General features: G+C 50.3%; 2 protein-coding genes and 1 long non-coding RNA gene across 4 annotated transcripts; 1 reads left to right on the top strand and 2 right to left on the bottom strand.

Moving 5' to 3' along the window:
• Nucleotides 1-70: 70 nt before the first annotated feature.
• On the bottom strand, nt 71-3,703 carry LOC101691886 (transmembrane emp24 domain-containing protein 9). Its single transcript, XM_004759051.3, has 5 exons — nt 3,480-3,703; nt 3,210-3,310; nt 2,313-2,438; nt 1,853-1,999; nt 71-937 (listed from the first exon to the last, which is right to left on the bottom strand). Exons 1-5 carry the CDS (start codon nt 3,661-3,663, stop codon nt 788-790), a joined length of 708 nt encoding a protein of 235 aa, XP_004759108.1. The 5' UTR covers nt 3,664-3,703; the 3' UTR covers nt 71-787.
• A 7,617-nt stretch (nt 3,704-11,320) lies between these two features.
• LOC101692170 (transmembrane emp24 domain-containing protein 9-like) lies at nt 11,321-13,743 on the top strand. 2 transcript variants are annotated; one of them, XM_004759053.3, is made up of 5 exons: nt 11,321-11,459; nt 11,856-11,956; nt 12,268-12,393; nt 12,946-13,092; nt 13,218-13,743. In XM_004759053.3, exons 1-5 carry the CDS (start codon nt 11,321-11,323, stop codon nt 13,365-13,367), a joined length of 663 nt encoding a protein of 220 aa, XP_004759110.1. In that variant the 3' UTR covers nt 13,368-13,743. The 2 variants fall into 2 exon arrangements, with proteins under 2 accessions (XP_004759110.1, XP_004759109.1); XM_004759052.3 differs by having other exon boundaries at nt 11,321-11,474.
• Nucleotides 11,470-16,268, bottom strand: LOC123388892. Its single transcript, XR_006603414.1, has 3 exons — nt 15,905-16,268; nt 12,192-12,447; nt 11,470-11,716 (listed from the first exon to the last, which is right to left on the bottom strand). It is a non-coding gene; the product is annotated as an uncharacterized LOC123388892 (long non-coding RNA).
• Between the last annotated feature and the right edge of the window lie 1,565 nt (nt 16,269-17,833).

The following is a 17,833-nucleotide window of genomic DNA, read 5'->3' as shown; positions in this document are numbered from 1 at the left end:
AGTGGAACAAATGACACTCCCCAAGCACCTCCGTGTTACAGCCACTGCAGTAACTACACTGGACAAGAAATCAATTTTTTTTTTTTATTGGGAAACCAATGTAACAAACCTAGACTTATTGAAAATGAAATCAGTAACTAAGACTCTGCAGGCCCCATCCCCAGCCAGCACCAAGGCCTCTGCTTGGCCTGACCCCAGTTCCTCAAGCTCCCAAAAAGGACAACCAATTTGAGAAGATGAGGTCAAGCTCCAGGCTACTCTCCCCACAGTGCCAACTCCCTCCACCCCTACCCTCCATTGACACAAACATCCTGGATCAGCAGTCTGGGCCCAAGGAGGGTACAGTGAGGTTCCCGGGGTGGCAGGGAATGACAGCCACACCCCCACCTGCTCAAAAATCCCACGTTAGCAAAGGAAGACAGAAAAAAGACTGGCTTGCCCACCCGCTCCCCTCCCCCCAGCCACCCCAGACAACAGCCTCACATCCCTGATCAGTAACACTGTGATTCTGAGGTGCCAGTGGGGCTCCCAGTGGCTTTACCAGCCCCTGGATGATTACTGCAAAGAGCTCAGAGCCCAGGGGAGGGGGCAGGCACTGCCCTACCATCTGCTCAGTATCAGCCAGCCAAACTGCTGCCCTAAGCTTATGCTGGGGGGTGCCTGTAACCCCTCTCCCCTCCAGATAGCCACGGCTCGGAACCAGTCCTCCTGCCAGAGAAAAATCAGTTCCAGGAGGCCCTTTCTCCCACAGCCTGGGAGGAAGGATGGCCTGTGAGGCCAGGGATGGCTACACCAGCTTCTTCGCTTCAAAGAAGCTTTTGAGGTGCCGCATCTGCCAGACACCGATGGCTACGAGGATGAGGGTCTGCAGAATGGACCACCACAGCACCCGCTGGTTGGTGCTCTCACTCGTTTGCCGGAAGCGCTCCTCTCGCCACTGTGGGAGGAGAAAGGAAGAGGGGCTTAAGGTTGCTGGGCCCCAGCTGGCACCACTGTAACTGGGAGGGGAACCCAGGGCCAGGCAGCTCCACTCAGCTTCAAGTACCTGCAAAGACCTGAAGAGACACCCCCCACCCAAGGACTGCATTCCTCCTCTCCTGCCAGAGGACCTCAGGGAACACACTCATTTAAGCCTGTCTTCTCCTCTGTCAGAAACAGCCCTCCCCTGGTCCCCTCGTGGAGCCTCGGGCAGAGGTAAAGTAGCTGCAGTATCACCCCATCAGAGAGAGCCGTCCTCTAGCACTCAGGAGTGGACATGCTCTCACCTCTCTGCCCAGGTCTCCCCAGCTGCTCCTTGAGGACTGTGGGCACAAGCTGCAAACTGGTGGCCCAGTGAGGACATCTGGCATGCACGTGTTTTACAAATATTTAAAACCCAGGAAAAATCCACATAGCTTCTCTTTAAACCCAGGTCTAGAATACCTGCAAGGCTGCCCTCAGCTGACAATTAAGAGGTCCCTGAGGCTTAAACACATAACAGTCCTTATGGTCACAGAGCCACTCATGGTCCCATCCTGGCTCCCCAACACAATGGAGTTTGAAATAGCTGCTCCTGGAAGCACCTGGAGCCACGGAATTAACACCCAAGGTATTAGCATCGATCCCTCCTTTTGTCACTGTGCATGTGTCATTGTGATTTAGAGCAGTAACAACCTCTTAAGAACCTGTCTCCTTGGTTACAAACAGGAGTTAGTGGTACCCACCCTGCCTTTTAGACTTGGCAGAGCAGCACAGACATGTGAATCCCTTGGGTTTCATAATGAAACCCAAGTTTGATCTGCATGCAACTTCTGGATGTGCCAGGGGAAGGTACCTGGGATGAAGCCCACCCAGAAGGACCTGCCCGACATACCCGTTGGTAGTTCTGCTCTTTCTGGATCTGCTCTACCTGCTCCACCAGCTGTCTCACTCGGAGCTGCAACTCACTCAGTTTGTCTTTGGCCGCAATTTCTGCATAGTCGTTGGCGTGCTCCCCTACCTGGATGTCCAGGTGAACTCTCTGGGGACAGACAAGGAAAAGAAGAAATGAGGCAGCCCTGTTCCATTGTCCTGCCAGAGATGAGCAGCTGGTCCTCCACAGTGTCTGGCCCTATGCAGCTCTGGGAAAACAGGCAAGAATCAGTTTAGCGGAGCCTTGGACCAAGGCACACACAAGGAGTTCAGCAACCGTGCCGGGATGTTCACTGGAAACCCAGAATTTTTAGGAAACACAAATCCGACATACTCATCTCACATCCAAAGCACCTCCAAGTCTCCAGGTCTGAGCTGGGTCTAGAATCTGAAAGCTACGAATCCCACGTGGTTCCACTCACCAACATGCCTCCAGCAAAAAGAGAGAACTTGGTGGAATTGGAGTGAAGACAGATCTGGTGTTCGCCAGGGGTATGGGAGGTGAAAGTGAACCGGCCTTCAGAGCCATACTGTCTGGCCAGGATGACCTGGAGAGAAAAGCCTTCAGTGAGTGTTACAGGCGGAAAAGGGCCAGAAGGAAACAGAGCTTCACGCTCTGAGTGCCTGAAAGTTGGCAAACAGAGTCCTAAGCACCTCACAACACGACAAGGTCCAGAGAGCTGCTCTGCAGCAGTTGCCAAAAGCCTGTCTCAGAACTTTCTGGGGTAGGGGTGAAGGGTCTGAGACAGAGCCGACATGTGACTGCTCTTGGGAAGAAGGGCTCTTTATTCAGAGCTCCTGCCATTTCCGCTCTTTTGGTCTGGTTCTTCTTTGAAACGAAAGGTGACGACTAAGGATTTTTGTTTTTCTTTGGCTTTAATGTCCTTACTTGTCAAAATTAAAAGCTGCTCCCTCGTTTTGGGAAGCACCCCGTTCTGGGACATCCTCAAGTCTAGAGGTCACGGCATCACAGTGACCGGAATTCTCTGACGGCCAGCACCACAATTAATCCACCAACCACGCCTACCAGACAGGTGAGTTAACGTCTCACAGGCCAGGAAAACCGCGGCGGCTCGGGGCGGGGAAGGGGCTCCGCCGAGTCGGGCAGCAGTCGGGAAGAAGCTGAGAGGAGCCGCTAGCCAGCCCCGCAGCGGCCCAACTGTGGCCTCGAGCGCAAATCCGGGATTTTCTCTCCAGCACCCAGCTATGCTCGGCAGCGGAGCGGCTGCGGCGAGCAGGAGGGGGAAGAACCAGCACCTGCCGGGTCTGGCGGGGAAAGGCAGAGCGGAGGGCTCGGCGGGGCTCAGGGGCCGGCTCACCTTGTCCTCTGGGTCCTTCACCTCCACGAACATGCCAAGGCCGGGGGTGGCCGGCTGGTACTCCTCCCGCTGCTTGTCATACAGCTGCGTCCGATAGTTTCCTGGAGGAAGTGGGGCGAACCCAGGTCAGAGGAGCGCGAGGTGGTGTGGAGTCGGGCCCCGCCAGGACGCGGCGAGACCCGCTGCTCCCCGCTCCGGCAGAGCGGACTCTCCCGCGCCCCCCGCCCTAAGACCAAGGTCTTGTTCCAAACTCTCCCCTTCCACCCGCACCTATAACCATGGTCTCGTCCGGAATCTCCTCAATAAAGCACTTCTTTTCGGTCTCCCCGATGTGGAAGTAAAGCGCGCCTCCGCGGGCCGCAAAACACAGCAGCAACACGAAGGCCCGAATCACCGTGCCCAGTCCCGCTCCCCTCCGGGGCCCGACGACCCTCACGCCCTGCTCTGCAGCCATCTTGCCCCACCTGCCGGCGCAAGCGCAGCCGGCGGCGCCACGTAGCCCTGCCGCCGCCGCCCCGGGGCCTGCCGGGACAGCGAGTTCCACTGGCTGGACTACAAGTCCCGAGATGCCCCGCGGCCACGGCGAGGCAGTATCTGATTGGAGAGTCGCTTCTGCCTGCAACCTAATTGAGCCCTCAGAATTGAAACCTCCTCTGCGTTGATCGCGGTGGCTCCGGCGGCTGCTAGTGTTTATCACCTGTTTACAGATGCTGCCAGTCCCGCAGTTTGTGGTCGCAGAATGAATTATGGCCAGATACGGGATTGAAACCGAGGATCCCTCACTTGATATTTCTGCGTGCGACACTCTGGGCTTCTATTTTTAAAAACCGAACTTTGAAAAAAATGACACCAGAAGTGCACCAACTTACCTTTGGGGTAAAAAATAAAAGAAGCCTGGGAGACCTCCTTTACCACTTCTTTGCCATCTCCAAATTCATCCACTCCTAGATCTGGTCTGATCTGGTCTGTATGGTCCCAAGCATCCCTCCCCCCATCCCCCGCCCCACCTCCGTCCCCGCATCGGCCCCAGACATCATCCGCCCCGGCCTTTCTGCACAGCTCGCCCGAGGTGGCTCCTCTCTGGAACGTCGTTCGGTGCCTCAGTGGTCCGCAGGTGAAGGACTATCAGTCGGGGTCTTGAGGGCAGAAGTCTGGGTGTGACCTTCCTGTCCTTCCTGTATTTTATCCATATCCCGGTGTATTTTGGAAGCTCTTCGAACTTGGCAGTTTCTGATTGTGCTACTTCAGGGTTTCATAGAAGTTGGAGGTTTTCTCTCTAATTTGGGTTCTCTTTTTTGTTTCGTTGGGTCTTGGGGAGGGAAATTTAATGAGGATGTGTTGACATTTCCCCCTCATTGGACGTCTTTACCTTATTTTTCTTAAAAGCAACAATATAACATCATCTTGTTTCATACCTTAGTTTTTTAACCATTCCTGTGATGAAAGTGGGTAAGATTTCTTTCCCCTAATCATTTGCTTTCATATATATTGCTGCAATAAAAAACTCCGTTCATTTGTTTCTTTAAAAAAGCATTACTGTAGGACACTGTGTGTGTGTGTGTGTGTGTGTGTGTGTGTTATAAATTGCCCTTTCAATCATACCAATTTACAGTCTCATAGGCAGAGTGTTTTGGGGCTTACTTCCGCACACCCTGGACAAAGGTTCTCAACCTTTTTAGTCTTGCAAAATAATTGAATGAAAAGTTGTATTTCACTATTCTCTTAATTTTTATTTCCTCGGATATGGAGCAATTTTTTTTTGGTCATTTGTTTTCTTCTGTGAATTACAGCTTGTGTTTTTCTTAGTGCTATTTTTTAAAATCTCTGTCTCTTTTAAAAAATATTTTTTTTTATTTGACAAAGAGAGGGAATACAAGCAGGGGGAGTGAGAGAGGGAGAAACAGGCTTCCTGTGGGCCTCGATGCCAGGACCCTGGGATCATGACCTGAGCGGAAGGAAGCACCTAACAACTGAGCCCCACCCAGGCACCCATTTATTTATTTATTTATTTATTTATTTATCTTTCTTTCTTTCTTTCTTTTTTTTTTTAAAGATTTTATTTGATTGTCAGAGAGAGAGAGAATACACACAAGCAGGCAGAGAGGCAAGCAGAGAAAGAGGAGGAAGCAGGCTCCCTGCCAAGCAAGGAGCCCGATGCGGGACTCGATCCCAGGACCCTAGGATCATGACCTGAGCTGAAGGCATCGGCTTAACCTACTGAGCCACCCAGGTATCCCAGGCACCCATTTCTTGGTGCTATTATAACTACATCCTACTAGTGCTGATGTCACCACCATTTGGGATTCACAAATGATTACAGAATTAACATATGATAACATTTTATAATAGACATTTTTAGTATTTTTATTTTTAAAAAAAATTTATTTATTTATTTGAAAGACAGATCACAAGTAGGCAGAGAGGCAGGCAGAGAGAGGGAGAGAGAGGTAAGCAGGCTCTCCACTGAGCAGAGAGCCCGATGCGGGGCTCGATCCCAGGACCCTGAAATCATGACCTGAGCAAAAGGCAGAGGCTTAACCCACTGAGCCACCCTGGCACCCCTTTAGTATTTTTTAAAATTAAACGTTTTACATTGAGATAATTATAGATTTACATGCAGTTGTAGAAACAATGCAGAGTGATTTAGTGAACCCTTTACCCAGCTTCTTCCATGGTAACATTTTGCCCAAGTAAATGCAATGTTACAACCAGGATATTGACATTGATACAGTCAAAACATTTCCTTCACCATATGGATCTCCCATGTTGTGTATTCAAGACATACCCACTTCCCTATTCCTTCCCCGTCTCCTTAACCTCAGACAAGTAATCTATGTTTTCCATTTCTATAATTTTGTCATTTCAAGAATGTTATATGAATGAAACCATACAGTATGTAACCTTTTGAGATTGACTTTTTTCACTCGGTTAATTATCTGGAGATTTAATCAGCTTATTGCTTACATCAATAATTATAGCAATAAAGTAGCCATAACATGCAATGTGTACAGCCATAATTTGATATCAACCACAAAAAAGGAGTGAGAATAGAGCTATTAAAGGAGCAGAGAGGGGCGCCTGGGTGGCTCAGTGGGTTAAGCCGCTGCCTTCGGCTGGGGTCATGATCTCAGGGTCCTGGGATCGAGTCCCACATCGGACTTCCTGCTGAGCAGGGAGCCTGCTTCCTTCTCTCTCTCTCTGCCTGCCTCTCAGTGTACTTGTAATTTCTCTCTGTCAAATAAATAAATAAAATCTTAAAAAAAAAAGGAGCAGAGATTTTTTTGTTATTGAAGGTAAACTGGTATAAATTCAAATTAGAATGTTTAACTTTAGAATATTAACTGTAACATGGTAACCACAAAGAAAATATCTGTAAAATATACAGAAAAGGAAATGGGAAAGGAATTTAAATGTTTCACAACTAGGGACGCCTGGGTGGCACAGTTGGTTGGACGACTGCCTTAGGCTCAGGTCATGATCCCGGAGTCCCAGGATCGAGTCCCGCATCGGGCTCCTGGCTCCATAGGGAGTCTGCTTCTCCCTCTGACCTTCTCCTCGCTCATGCTCTCTCTCACTGTCTCTCTCTCTCAAATAAATAAATAAAATCTTTAAAAAAAATAAATGTTTCACAACTAAAAAATTAACTAAATGCAAAAGAAGATAGTAAAAGTAAATAGTAGAAGAAGAGTAAAAAATTAACTAAATGCAAAAGAAGGTAGCAAGAGTAGAGGGACCAAAATAAAAGCTATAAGGAAATAGAAAACAAATAGCAAAATGACAGAAGTTAAGTCCCTCCTTATGGTAATTACTTAATTAATATTTTTTAGAGGGAGCACACACAAAAGTTGGGGGGGAGCTCAGCTCTGAGCCTCCATCCCTACCTCCTTCTCCATTTGCCTAATTCCTTTTTATCCTATTAAGACAGGTTCAGCAGCATTGTCTTATTTGTTTCCTTCTTCTGGGTGCTTTGACAATGCCTCTATTGCAGTGTTAACCACATTGAATTGCAATAGTTCATTCACAAGCAAGGTGCTCCCAGCCTGATAGCCTTAGGAGATAAGGATATGGCCTCCTGCTTCAGATTTATCTCTGGTGCTCCCCACAGCCTAGCAAAGAACTAGCAACAGCCTCAGTATGCAGTTGATGTTTGCTTGGAGAAAGGGAAGAGAGAGGAAAGAGAGAGAAAGGAAAGAGTATGGAGGGAAAAGGAGAGAGAGGTGTGAAAATGAAAGAGAAGATGGGAGAAGAAGGAAACAGTGAAGGAGAGAGAGGAGAGGAGGAAGGCAGAGGGAAGCAAGCAAGGAAGAAGTGGGGGGAGAGGGAAGAATGGTAATGATGACATGTAATTATAGGAAAAGCCAAAATCTCCATACTCTACGTCTGGTTTTCTTGTGATGTCTCCTCCTGATTATTTCCACAAGGCATCCTGACCTGGGCATAGTAAGGATGGAATGTTCTGTGCATAAAATCAGAGCCAACAGATTAGGAGATGGTTGCCATTGAAAGATAGTTTCTTACCCATAGTTTCCAAGACAAGTGACTGTACTGCACCACTCAAGGGCTACAGGGGACAGCTCCAGGGTCTGTCCAGGGGTAGAGAGTGACAGGAAAGCATGGGTAGAAGCCTTTAATGTATCTTTATGGGAAGGAATGGGAGGTGCAGGGAGCAAGTGAGCAGGTTTAGGATTGACTAGTTGGAATAATTTCAACAGGCTCCACTTCTTTTTTTAAAAAGGTTTTTGTGTATTTCTTTTTTTAATTTTTAAAAAAGATTTTATTTATTTATTTGACACACAGAGAAAGATCACAAGTAGGCACAGAGACAGACAGAGAGAGAGGGGAAAGCAGGCTCCCCACTGAGCAGAGAGCCTGATGCGGGGCTTGATCCCAGGACCCTGAGACCATGACCTGAGCAGAAGGCAGAGGTTTAACCCACTGAGCCATCCAGGTGCCCCAATCTTTGTGTATTTCACAGAGACACAGACACACACACACACACACACCCCAGCAGGAGGAGCTGCAGAGGGTGAGGGAGAAGGAGAAGAAGCAGCAAGCTCCCAGCTCAGCAAGGAACCTGATTGGGTGCTCAATTCCAGGACCCTGAGATCATGACCTGAGCCAAAGGCAGACGCTTAACCGACTGAGCCACCCAGGTGTTCCTGATTCTGGATTTCTTAAAAAAGTTTTTAAATTATAAATTATATCAAATCTACCACTGTATTAGTGGAAATTAAGTCTTTATGCAATTTTATATGCTGTAATATTTCTTCAATAAATCTCTCCTTTAAAAAAAAACCTAAGTCTGAGGTCTTCGGTGAACCACAGATGAGGCAAGTAGATGTACCACCCCAGTGTCTTCTTTGAATGTCACAAATGGCACCCAGGTTCAGTGATCTTGGCAGTCATTGTGGAATGAGATTTTTGCTAAGTGGGAGGATCCCAGAAGGGTGGGTTCACTGCTCTTATGTTCCTAGTCTTGTTATTGGTCAGAAACAGTTGTTCTTCTTTCCTCTTTCCTTCCTTCCTCCTTCCTTCCTTTCAGGGGGAGAGAGAGAGTGTGTGTGCATGCCTGAGAACATGAGGGTGGGGGAGGGGCAGAGGGAGTGGGAAAAGCAGACTCCCCACTGAGTGCAGAGCCCCCCTCCCTGCCCACCTCCATGAGGCCCTATACAAGAATTCTGAGCCCAGGACCCCAGCCAAAGTCAGATGCTTAACTGACTGAGCCACCCAGCTCCACCCCCACCCCCACCCCCGGTTGTTCTGTTTTAACAAAACACTTGTGCTACTTGGACAGTCATGTCCAACTCCTTCCTAATGTCTGGGTTCTGTGCCTTGAAATCTCACTGGTGTACTATATCCTTACATACATGTAGCTGCAAGCATTTTCCACTTTTGACCCTTTCGGAGGTTCCTGTGAGTAGTCTGGCCAATGGATCACTGCCATGCAAGAGTGGTATTCACAGTGTGGTGTGGGTGCTGGTACTGGTTCATATTGGTTATAGGTCTGCATCGAGGTTAAGTGCAGATATTGAGTTAAGTGTTTAGGAATTTTTACAGAAATTTAATATTGATGTGATATCCAGATACATGATTAGTTTCATTTTTTAATTGTATTTTATAGGAGTATTGGCTTGTGAGGGATTGCAAATTTTATTAAAAACAAAACAGAGGGGCGCCTGGGTGGCTCAGTGGGTTAAGCCGCTGCCTTCGGCTCAGGTCATGATTTCAGGGTCCTGGGATCGAGTCCCACATCGGGCTCCCTGCTCAGCAGGGAGCCTGCTTCCTTCTCTCACTCTCTCTCTGCCTGCCTCTCTGCCTACTTGTAATCTCTGTCTGTCAAATAAATAAATAAATAAAATCTTTAAAAAAACAAAACAAAACAAAACAAAACAAAAACAGAGCCTAAGCTTTACTTTAAGTGGTGGTACTGGTCTGGAGAGGACTGACGGATCAGGACCACGGACAGCACCTCTGCCTCCCAAGCCTGCTTTCTACCTCTGCTCCCACCTCTGGCTAACTCCCTTGGTGAACAATTCGCTCTCAGATCCAACAGATGCTTTCCAGCTTTTGTCTTATTTGACCTTTCTAAAGTATGACTTTTGTTAACACCTGAATCTTTCATTTTTGTTTAATGATCATTCCCAGTGAAGAAATAAAAAACGCTCCCCTAGGATTGCCAATGAACTACACCACTAAAATGAGGGGACCATTCCTGGTAACTAAAAAACACATTGTCAATCTTTTTTTTTTTTTAAGATTTTATTTATTTATTTGACAGAGAGAGAGAGAGAGTGAGCACAAGCAGGGGGAGTGGAAGGCAGAGGGAGAGGGAGAAGCATGTGGGCCTCAATCTGAGGACCCTGGAATCATGACCTGAGCTGAAGGCAGACGCTTAGCTGACTGAGACACCCAATACCCCCATATTGTCAATCTTAACATCCTGTACTGATTTTATACACACACACACACACACCACCACCACCACCACCACCACCACCATCATCATCATCATAACATATTTGCTGAATAAACGGACGAGTACCTCTTACTACCATCATCATCATCATCATATTTGCTGAATAAACGGACGAGTACCTCTTACTACCAGGCACCAGGTGGTGGAAGACTTCATCCCATTACCTGAGTTGGGCTACAGCTTTCTGTTGAAGTGTTTGGGTCCACACTGTTCTACCCAGGGCACTGTAAACTTTTGATTTCTGGAGATTTGCTTTTTCTGGGTCCCCATTTTGTCATGTTGGCTTCATCCTCCCACCCCGTTCAGTTGCGTACCCCTACACTTTTCCAGTGGCTTGCTTGCCATCTTCTCTTCCCTCCAGGCTCACCAGTGCAGAGAAAAATACGCTGGATGAAGGGCTCCCCTGTTCTAGCAGGCTTGGCACCTCCTGCGCCCTCAGATTCAGCCCAATTGCCTCCTCCCTCCACGTTCCTATAACTTTTCTTCCCCCAGTCCCTTAACTGGTCTGGCTGCTAGGCAATGCTACGTCCCCCTGCCTAAATTGCTCTTGTTCCCCGCGCTCAGGGAGATTTTAACCATCCTTCAAGGCTTGAGTCAAATCTAATCCCTTCCATGAAAACCGCGACGTCTCCTCCTCCCCTTCTTGAATTACTGCTTCAGACTCGAAACCCCACGGGCCTTCTCATTCCGTCTCACCATGTCACCTCCTTTCCCCAATCAATCCTAAACTCTTCGAGGTTCAAGTCCAAGTAGTAAACTTCCCATTATCCCCATTCTTTCCGCACACATCTGGGGTGGCTGCCCTGTAAGTTGCAGAGGGCAAGCCCCCCCCCCCCCCCCGAGGCTGTTACCTCAAACAGGAAGAAGAGCTAACAGCACCTATGCCTCCACAAGTTTCTCGCGGAGCAAGCGAAGCGGGGCCTGGGTTGAGAGGGGGCTCTCGTGGCCCCTTCGCTGCGTGGGTCGGCAAGAATGCGCCGGGGGCGGGGCCGCGCGGCGGCTCCCGGGAGTTGTAGTCCGCGAGCGCGTTCGCAGTCTCTGCAGGCTCCGCGCGGAGACCCGTGGACTCGCCTGCGAAGGTGGCGGGGGCCTGCGGGGCTCGAGGAGCTGGGCCCGGGTCTGGCCCCGGGCAGGGATGGAGCAGAGCGCGAGCCACCGGTATGGCCTGCCGCTGCTGCTAGGGCAGCTGCTGGCGCTTATGGGCCACGGGGGCGCCTTCTACCTCGAGGTCCGCGAGCTGGAAGAGAAGTGCTTCATCCAGGAGATCCCCGATGGTACCGTGGTCATAGGTGCGCGCGCCGGCCTTTCCGGCCTTGCGCTCCCTGCACCCAGAGTCCTGAGAGGGGAGGGGAATAGGGCTCCGTGGCACCATCTCAGATCCCACCTCCCCTCCCCTGCCGGGGGCGGGGGTGGGCTGGAGGGTAGGTAATCGGTGGACAGCAGTCTGGCCAAGGCATCCTCTCTCTTGCCTGTGCGGGGGACAGGGGGCACCGAGTCTGATGCAGACTCTAACGAGGGCAGAGAAGTGGTGCTGGAGAAGGGAGGAGAGGCAGAGGGCCATGGTCAGCTTCCTCAGATTCGAGATCTTCCTGTCCCCCCACCCCCACCCTGGACCATCAGGTCTGAGTCAGGGGATGGATGGGAATGCGCCTCTGTTGCCTCTCCATTAGGTAACTACAAGACTGAGCTATACGACCCTGCTATGGAAAAGTACCAGCCCTCCCCACAGTGGATCAATTTGTTCGTGTTTGTGAAGGACCCCGAGAATAAGGTGAGGCAGGCCTTTACTCCTTGCAGCACTCCCGAGGTCCCAGCATCAATGTGTGGCCTTCTCTGGTCCCTCATTTCTCACTGAAGGATGTTTCCTGACAGGCAGGTTAGCTCAAGGAGGGCCATGGTCTTTGCAATCCTGTATTCTGTATCAATGACGTTGGCATATGGGAATTTCCAGCCAAACCTATCCCATTTTCCTTGCACCCACCCCTCGGGCCTGCGGGGGTCTGCACCTGGGATTCTCCTGAAATCATCTCCTGGAAGCAGGTACACGGCTAACTTGTGCTCACTGAAGGCTGCTTCCTTTAGAACCTCCTGGCCCGGCAGTACGGCCCTCGGGGAAGCTTCACCTTCACCTCTCAGTCTCCAGGAGAGCACCAGATCTGCCTCCACCTCGAGTCCATCCGGTTCGCCCTCTTCTATGATGGCAAGCTGGTGAGTGTGGCAGGCGGGAGGTCCACTGTCCCCAGGCGTTCCCTTTCTCAGCCTCTATAGAGTGAGAAGGGTGTGGTGGGTGGTGCCTATTGAGTAGGGCTGGGACTTTACCTCAAGTGTGCATCCCAAGAATCGGTCCTGAGGATGAAAGGACACCTGAGGAGGGAGTCACTCAGACTTAAAATGCTCCCTTGGCTCCAGGCCATCCCTAGGAAAAAGACCAGGCTTCGTAACAGGAGGTTTAGAGCTATTCTGCATCTGAGCGCTTCTGGGCTCTACAATGTCACCTCCCAATTCAAAACTTCTAGTAAACTGCCTGGCTCAGAGTCACAGCTCTACTTCTCTGCACATGTTGTCCCATCGTTGGGGATACTCCACACAAGCCAGGTCCTGGTCTGGTGTCTGGACCCCCAGAGCAGGGCCAGTCACCGAGTCAGTGTGTAAGGAATGGAACTCCCAGTGTCAGGCCCAGCCGGGGTGTAGAAGCTAGATTTCTGGCAGGTTCATGGAGGTGAGCTCCCTGACTCCCTCCTCCTGGGTTCCCCATTCCAGGCCATTCACTTGGACATGCAGTTGGGTGAACACACCAATGATTATGCAGAATTTGCGGCCAAGGACAAGCTGACCCAGCTGCATCTGCGCCTACAGCAGCTTGTGGAACAGGTGGAGTTGATCCAGAAGGAGCAGGAGTACCAGAGGGTGAGGGGCTGGCTTGGGCCAGCTGGGATAGGGTAAAATGTGTGACCTCCTGGGAAGTGGCTCTTCCAGCTCTGCCCCCAGAGGGCGCTCTAGACAGGCATCTTTTCCCTTCTCTCCTCCCACAGTGGCGAGAGGAGCGCTTCCGGCAGACAAGCGAGAGCACCAACCAACAGGTGCTGTGGTGGTCCATTCTGCAGACCCTCATCCTGGTTGCCACCGGTGTCTGGCAGATGCGGCACCTCAAGAGTTTCTTTAAAGCCAAGAAGCTGGTGTAGGTGGGCCCCAGAAACCCAGCCCCAACTCATTCCCTTTCTCTTAACTGATGGCAAGTGGCCTGCCCCGGTGTATTTCCTGACTTCGGATTCCCCCAACCCCATGGGGCTTGGGACTGGGGATGGGGGGTGGGTGGGGGGGGTGGGGTCCCGCCATGGGGGATGGGGACAGAGGACCTCTTTGAACTGTTTTCTCTGCTGGCACTTGGGAGAGTATGGATTTCCCGCCAGCCACTTGTCTGGGGAGCTGCAGGATTCTCTGGGGCTCTGGGCTGCTGAGGAGGAAGGGGAGGGTGCCCCCATCCCCCATGGCTAACCCGGATATATTGTCCCAAGATGGAGAGAATTAAGAGTGTCTATAAACTGCCAACTTTCTGACCTGAACATTTATTGCCTCCACTCTGCAATTCATTCTGGTGTTTTGTTTCTAACCAGATATTAACATTAAGTTTCTGCAAGCATTTGGTGGGACTGATCCCAAAATGGACAGGGTGAAGAAAGCTTGTTCTCCAAAAGCCTTAGCAACCTGTGGAGCCCTTTCGAGAAAAGTCCAGTTTGGGCCCATCTTATGGGTAACCTGAGTGCTTGTGCTGATCCTGTGCCTCTTTGTGGGGCTCCAGTTCCCACATGTGCTCTTCCACTGTTTTTTTCCAGGCAGTCAGATGGGCACCTCTGTTTTCATACTACTCTTCAACCAACCTGTGTCTCTCTTTATGATGTCCCAGGTTGATTTTTTTTTCAGGATATGCTTTCTTTTCTTTCCTTTTTTTTTTTTTTTTTAAAAATAGGATTTCAAGTAACTGTTTCCATTAGAGTCAGCATCTTGTTAACTCAACTGTGACAGGCGCACATGGGTGTTGATAACCAGGCATCTAGGTACTCAGTACTTCTGCCTCATCTGAACTCTGCTGGTTGCCCTGTTGGGAGTCATCTCACATGTGAATCTGACATTTTCTGTGATAAGGAAATTCACTGGCTGGCACCCTCAACAAAATGAAGTCCAACTCCTCAAGGCTAAGGACATCAATAAAGGGAGACTCCCCATGAGGAGGGGGATATGGCAACAGCCCAAGCACTTGGCCCCTGAGACAGACACATCCTCCCCTAGGATACACTTGTGGGACGCTGCAAGCCTCGGGTATTTGCTCATTAGTGGATGTGGTCCTGACTGGCTTCTGGAAAGTATGAGTGGATAGAACTGAAGGCTGGGGGTTGGGGGAAACCACTGGAGAGTAACCTCTGACCAAAGTATGTGATCTTAGGGCCCAATACCCTTATCTGATGGGGTATGTGTGTGTGTCGGGGAGGGGGGTGCTCTGATCTCTTTCATAGAAGCAAAATGATCCAGAAAGGCACATTCTCGCACATGTCTGATACCAAATGAGGCAGGGCTCAAACAACAGGTAAAGGTGGTATGTGCTTCTGAGAAGGATATGTGCCAAAAATGACATGATATAGCGCTGGCCTAGTCTAGGTGGTCAGAGAAGGGTGCTTTTTAGAATTGAATTTGTGATGAGGAATCAGCTGGGGGACGTGTGTTCTGGCTAGAAGGAGTGGCACATATTGAAGCCCTAAAGCAAAAAAAAAAAAAAAAAAAAAGGCAATTTGAGAAACCAAAAGAAAGTCACTCTATCATAATCCGGACACTAAGAGAGACCACAGGACAGATCTGGTATTTGCTGGGGGTATGGGAAGTGCAAATGAACCTGCCTTCAGAGCCATACTGCCCACCCAATATGACCTAGGGAAAAGGGGCTTCAGCAAGTGTTGGGGGGGAGGTGAAGCTGGAAGGGCTTCATGCTCTCAGTGCCTAAAAATTGGCAGAGTCCTAAGCACCTCACAACACGACAAGGTCCAGAGAACTGCTCTGCAGCAGTTGCCAAAAGCCTGCCTGAGAACTTTCTGGGGTAGGGGTGAAGGGTCTGAGACAGAGCCGACATGTGACTGCTCTTAGAAAGAGCAGGTCTTTATTCAGAGCTTTTATTTATTTCACATGTGAAAGCTCTTTATTCAGAGCTCCTGCCATTTCCGCTCTTTTGGTCTGGTTCTTCTTTGAAACGAAAGGTGACGACTAAGGATTTTTGTTTTTCTTTGGCTTTAATATCCTTACTTATCGAAATTAAAAGCTGCTCCCTCGTTTTGGGAAGCACCCCGTTCTGGGACATCCTCAAGTCTAGATGTCACGGCATCACAGTGACCGGAATTCTCTGACAGCCAGCACCACAATTAATCCACCAACCACGCCTACCAGACAGGTGAGTTAACGTCTCACAGGCCAGGAAAACCGCGGCGGCTCGGGGCGGGGAAGGGGCTCCGCCGAGTCGGGCAGCAGTCGGGAAGAAGCTGAGAGGAGCCGCTAGCCAGCCCCGCAGCGGCCCAACTGTGGCCTCGAGCGCAAATCCGGGATTTTCTCTCCAGCACCCAGCTATGCTCGGCAGCGGAGCGGCTGCGGCGAGCAGGAGGGGGAAGAACCAGCACCTGCCGGGTCTGGCGGGGAAAGGCAGAGCGGAGGGCTCGGCGGGGCTCAGGGGCCGGCTCACCTTGTCCTCTGGGTCCTTCACCTCCACGAACATGCCAAGGCCGGGGGTGGCCGGCTGGTACTCCTCCCGCTGCTTGTCATACAGCTGCGTCCGATAGTTTCCTGGAGGAAGTGGGGCGAACCCAGGTCAGAGGAGCGCGAGGTGGTGTGGAGTCGGGCCCCGCCAGGACGCGGCGAGACCCGCTGCTCCCCGCTCCGGCAGAGCGGACTCTCCCGCGCCCTCCGCCCTAAGACCAAGGTCTTGTTCCAAACTCTCCCCTTCCACCCGATGTGGAAATAAAGCGCGCCTCCGCGGGCCGCAAAACACTCCTCCCAGACCAGCTCTGCAGCTGCCCTGCATTTGTCCCCAAGCCGAAGACGGCGGCAGCACGTGACCTTGACGCAGCCGCTGGGCGTGCCGGGAGGACGAGTTCCACTTACTGGACTACAAGTCCCGAGATGCCCTCGGCTCCAGCGAAACAGTACCTGATTAGGGGGCGGGTTCCGCTCGCAATAGAGTTGGGGAGTTGGGGAATTGAAAGCTTTCCGTTGATTGTCGTGGTGGCCAGCGAATGGTAGTGATTATTAGCTTTTTACGGATGCTAGAAGTATGTTTGTGTCGTATGTTATGCCGTGTGCTTGTGGTGGCAGAGTGAATTATGGGCAGATACAGGTTTAAAACCGAAGATCCCTGACTTTTCTCCACGTGTCTGCATTTACACTTTGGGCTTGCTTCCATTTAAAAAAACTGAACTTTGAGGGGGGTCTGAGTGGCTCAGTGGGTTAAGCGTCAGGCTCTTGATTTCAGCTCAGGTTTTGATCTCCCAGGTCCTGAGTTTGAAAAAGCAAAATGCAGGGGCGCCTAGATGGCTTCCTCAATTAAGCATCCCCTCCCGATTTCTGCTGAGGTCATGATCTCAGGGTCATAGGATTGAGCACCCGTCCCACTGAGGTACCAGGCGGAGTCCGCTTGAGATTCCCTTTCTATATCCTTCTGCCCTCCCCCCGCCGCTCGGCGCCAAGTTCGCGCAAGCTTTCTCTCTCTAGGATAAACAAACAAACAACAACAACAAAAAACCAAAAACAAACAAAAAAAAAAAAAAAGAAGAAGAAAAAGAAAAAGAAAAGAAAAGAAAAACCAAAAAACCCTCTGAACTTTGAAAAAGTGACACAAATGGTGCGCCAACTTACTTTGGCGGGAGGAAAAAAAAAAAAGCCCAGGAGACTCACTTTACCTTTTTTGCTCTCCAAAACCCATCCACTCCTAGATCTGGTCTGTATCGTCCCAGGCATCCACGCACAGCATCAGCACCAGACATTATCCACATGGGCTTTGCTGCAGGAGCTGGGCGGTGGTGGCTCCTCTCCAGGCAGGGTTTGGTGCCCTAGTGGCCCGCAGGTATAGGAGTATTGGTGGGGGTCTTGGGGACAGTCGCCTGTTTTGGAGGGCTCTGTGCTCAGTGTGAGATCAACAGAGGGTCTGTGTCTGCCCTTCCAGGATTTTATACAAATTCCAGTGTATTTGGCAGCTCTTGGAACTTAGCAGTTTCTGACTGTGCCACCTAAAGGCTTCGGAAAAATTGGAGGTTTTCTCTATAATATGGGTTCTCTTTGTGGTTTCGTTTGGTCTTCGGGAGTGAAGTTTAATGAGAATGTGTTGACATCTCCCCCTCATTGGAAGTCTTTAGTTCATTTTTCCTAACAGTAACAATGAAACATCATTTTGGTTCATACAGCACCTTATTTTTAACCATTCCTGTAATGAAAATGGTTAAGATTTCTTTCCCTCAATTATTTTTTTCAGTGATCCATCTGTTTATTTTGGAGAGAGAGAGAGAGAGAGAGAGAGAGAAGACGTGTGCGTGGGTGTGCACAGGCAGGTGAGGGGCTGAGGAAGAAGAGAAGGTTAAGCAGACTCCCTGCTGAGCACAGAGCCCAATGTGGAGCTCCA

This window comes from Mustela putorius, unplaced genomic scaffold (genome assembly GCF_011764305.1).
Source record: "Mustela putorius furo isolate JIRA1106 unplaced genomic scaffold, ASM1176430v1.1 tig00003923_pilon_pilon_pilon, whole genome shotgun sequence".
Lineage (NCBI taxonomy): Eukaryota > Metazoa > Chordata > Mammalia > Carnivora > Mustelidae > Mustela > Mustela putorius.
Note: the sequence above shows the minus strand (reverse complement) of the source record. Positions and strands in the feature narration are given on the sequence as shown.